Consider the following 4,149-nt stretch of genomic DNA (forward strand, 5'->3'; position numbering starts at 1 on the left):
TATATATATATATATATATATATATATATATATAAACATTAATTGTTTTAATGAAATGTCAAAAAATTAAAATTTTACTCTTTACCTATCGGTTTTTCTTCTTCTGTTGCGGGGAAATATCTGTCAATGAGTTTATCAACGACAACGGCCGTATTATCTATACCTCTCACGGCCACACTGCCATAGCGTGTATCGAGTATTTGATTGGCCGTATTCCAGCTGATGTCTCGCAAATTTGTCGCTTGTTCAAGAATCAAATCGTTTACATGCGAAATTCTTGATACCGCCTTCTCTAAAATCTAAGAAAAAATATATTCAATATATATTATTGTAATTATTTTTTTAGTTTCAACTTTTAATTTATTAAAAAATACAAACTGAATATGTTGTAATAAATTAATGTTTATTAATTATAATTATATGACAGAAAAAAAGTTCTGTCACAAACCTGTGCAGGTTTTTCCTTCACCAACGGCACTTTTTCTTCAATTTTATCAAGACCAAGGCATAACGTATTATCGACGAAATTGATGGGAGTTTCAAGTCTTTTCGCGATAGGTACGGCGATGGGCATCGCTTGTCTTGTCGCGGTACTTAGTGAAAATTCGGCCGTGCTCAAAGCCCAATTCATTAATTGATACGAACTCTTCACTCTGGAATACGTTTCTGCGGATTTGACGACCGCTAACTCAACAATGGGTAATTCCATTACGCGATCAACGACCTTTAGATGGGGAAGTTGCGCCACCTCCGTCGCCATGCTTTCACACAAGTTTATCACACGTACGTCGAAAATATAATATCTGTTTAAATAAAAAAACATATATTATAAGAGTAATTTAATTTGCTTAAAATTTCTAAAGAATTTTATTAAGACTATATTTAAACACATATATAAAAAAATATAACAAATTATTTTAAGACAAACTAAGAACTTGACATAATCGATTTATTTAGACATTATTGAAAATAATTATTGATATTCTTATAGCGCATTTAATGATATAAATAAATAATCTTTACATTAAACTTTCTAAAACTTCTCAATAAAAATATTTTTCACATCCATACATTTTTGCATTTTATATTAAATAAAATTTTAATTAATTAGTTTGTCAAAGCATAAAATTTTAAATCATTTAATTTATCAAGTCACTCTACAAAAATGTTGAAACAGAAATTCTAGACGTCGTTCTTCATGACGATAAATAAAGACATAACTAATATCTTTGAATACTGATACCATAATATTTTCCAGTTTGGCAAAGTCCTTGAGAAGTCGATAGACTCTAGATATTTACGACAATTATATAAATTGTCGAATTATTCAATTATTTTTATTAATTGTCAAATAATTGTATAATACTTAAACAATCTCAATGCACTGTTTATTGTGACAAAAATTACATAATAATAAACGATTTATTAAGACTGTATATGTGAATACATAATTTAATAGAATACTTAAAAGAAAATGAAAAATTTTCTTAATTAAATTTTCAATTAAATAAACTTTACAACTTCAAAATTAAAAAACAATATATTTAAAAAATTATTGATAACTTCGTGTAATGTGTTATATAATGATATAACTTTTTACAAGTCACGCAAGAATTCTCGAAAATGTATAAGTACATGTAACAACAGTTAAATGTAAAACAACCACTTTTGCAACCTTCAATAAAAATTTTTTAAATATAACACTTTACTGTAGAATGGAGCTTCAATCTATTCTCATTCGGAAATAACATTTCAATAAACAAAGAATTAAATATTACTGTGTATTTTATCGTCAAATGGTACTTACCGTGTTGGATTACACGCGGATCAGCAGGTAGTTCTCCACCGGTGTGACTCTCGAACGCGTCTGATACCTCAACACGAATGCTGACTCCAGTCACGCACGTTGAACACTTATAACATGGAAAGCCTGCGCAGTAAACGCAGTTTGAATAAGCCACTACTGTGAACTGACCGAAGTACGACATCTGTTAACTGTGGTTAGCAGATACAAAAACATCCTCATGGTCAAATCCTTAAATACTTTTTTCTCATTCCACAAGCAAAACTATTTTTAAGATAAATTAAAAAAAATTAATAAAAAATATATGCACATATATGTATAAACATTGATTTTGTATTTATTTCTTAATTTTTTGTTTATTTCTTAATAACATCATATTTTTAAAATTTGTTATACAAACTCAAAAATTTATTATACAAATTTTAATTGTTTATATATTTTTTAATATTATTGAATAGTTATTGTGTAGATGTGATATTTTTTAAATAAGAAATATAAATATTTCTCTAATATATAGATGTTTCTTCACAGCTTTAATAAAAATTTTTTAATTATCAATTATATGTACAATATTCACTTTCAGCGATTTCACACTATTACATTGTCCGACCATGACTAGGTAATGTATCATTTTTTTCCAAAAAAGCAGAATGCGTAACACACACGAAGGTCAATCCCATAGAATAATATGCCATTGAAAGCAAGAATAAATGCTCTCCTTCTTCAAGTGCATTAATATATGCGATATTTCTATTAGTTAATTTAAAGAAGTCAAAGTAAGACACTTTATTCCATTGTGTAATTAAATAGAAAAAATAGATATTAATTTATATATAAATCATATATTAATATTAAATAATATGTGAAATAATTTATATACTTTTAAATTTGCAAAATAACAATTTTAAAAAAACGTTATAATTTTTTTTTCTGTTTTCTGATGTTCTATTGCTAAGAAAGATATTCTTATACAATATATTTCTAGTACAATACTGTAAGAACAATTCAATACTGTAAAAAGGGGAGATGGTTCTTTGTTCTTTTTTATAATCATGTCTCCTCAGTACAAAGTTCATTCCGTTTACATAGTCAGATAGATAATTTAGCCTGTATTATCATTATTAATATGATTGTCGCATAAGCAGACACGGATGATTCAAAATTATCAAAAGAATTTAAACATCCGGATTCCATAAAAAAATCTTGGTTCAAAAATCGTCTTATTTAAAATTTTTTAAACTTCAAATCTTTAAAATTAACTATTTACTTAGAGTTTTATCATTCTTTTCTGTTATTGATATAATGCTAATAAATTATACAATTATATAAGAAATTTTACTGTTTTAATTAGTATATAACGATTATTACACATTTTTTAAGTATTTTTAATAAATTTTTTATTAAAAAATTTAATCAATTATCGTTAATTGATCTATGTGTAATATTTGTAATCTATGTGTAATAATCGAAAATAACTAAGTAACAGTTTAAGAATAACTAAAAGCAAGAATTTATTTTATACTGTTCATACTTTACTGTTAATATTTATTTATTTATACTTTATTTTCTTATTCCTCAGTTTTATAATAATAATAAATGATTATTATAAACGACGTTTCTTAGAATATGCACAAATAATATAATAGGTAGTCGTTATATCCTAATTTTCTTAATTATATCAATTTAAAGAAAAATAAACACATATATAACTAAAAATTGTAAACTTTGATATTAAACAAACAAAATTTATTATATAACCAGTTCAAGGTTAAACTATATAATTATCACAATGATTTCATAATAAGAAGTGATTTGAAGCTGCTTTATATCTATCTCGATTAGATTCCAGAGTCCACAGCATACATGTATGTACATACACATATAAATACTATTTCGTCTAGACAGTACAATTTAGATAAGCTTTATCACATGGTGCATGAAGCACAGCATGAGCATCAAATAAGTGCGATACTCTCGTTCATCTGACCCCAATCGTTTAAGTAGTTCTTTCGAGAATTTCGTAATTATTGCGTTGTGATCATAGTTCAATATATATTAATACGTAAGTGTAATAAATTATTTAAAAATTATTAAAAAATGTATAATTAATAGTACGTCAAGTAATTTTTTAAAGTTTTATAGTATGCTTTATATAAAAAATCTTAAACATTGCAGCATGTTTATATAAAAAAATATATATTGTAAAAAGTCTTCGCAAATATTATTATAAGGAAGATTATAATATTTAAATATAAATATTATTATTATGTTATAACAATATACATAGGTTTTGTGTGTGTGTGTGTGTGTGTGTGTGTGTGTGTGTGTGTGTGTGTGTGTGTGTG

The 4,149-nt window shown here is 25.5% G+C and overlaps 1 protein-coding gene across 1 annotated transcript in view; it reads right to left on the minus strand.

The window, feature by feature from the left end:
* The window catches only part of LOC108751689 (lipid storage droplets surface-binding protein 2-like), a 3,066-nt gene extending 1,078 nt beyond the window's left edge, over positions 1 to 1,988 (minus strand). Inside the window, exons 1-3 of the mRNA XM_018491995.1 lie at positions 1,804 to 1,988; positions 449 to 803; positions 86 to 299 (exon numbers count right to left, since the gene is read on the minus strand). Coding sequence (XP_018347497.1) covers positions 86 to 299; positions 449 to 803; positions 1,804 to 1,988 — 754 coding nt within the window. The remainder of the gene's footprint in view (positions 1 to 85; positions 300 to 448; positions 804 to 1,803) is intronic.
* Between the last annotated feature and the right edge of the window lie 2,161 nt (positions 1,989 to 4,149).

This window comes from Trachymyrmex septentrionalis, unplaced genomic scaffold (genome assembly GCF_001594115.1).
Source record: "Trachymyrmex septentrionalis isolate Tsep2-gDNA-1 unplaced genomic scaffold, Tsep1.0 scaffold51, whole genome shotgun sequence".
NCBI classification, from domain to species: domain Eukaryota; kingdom Metazoa; phylum Arthropoda; class Insecta; order Hymenoptera; family Formicidae; genus Trachymyrmex; species Trachymyrmex septentrionalis.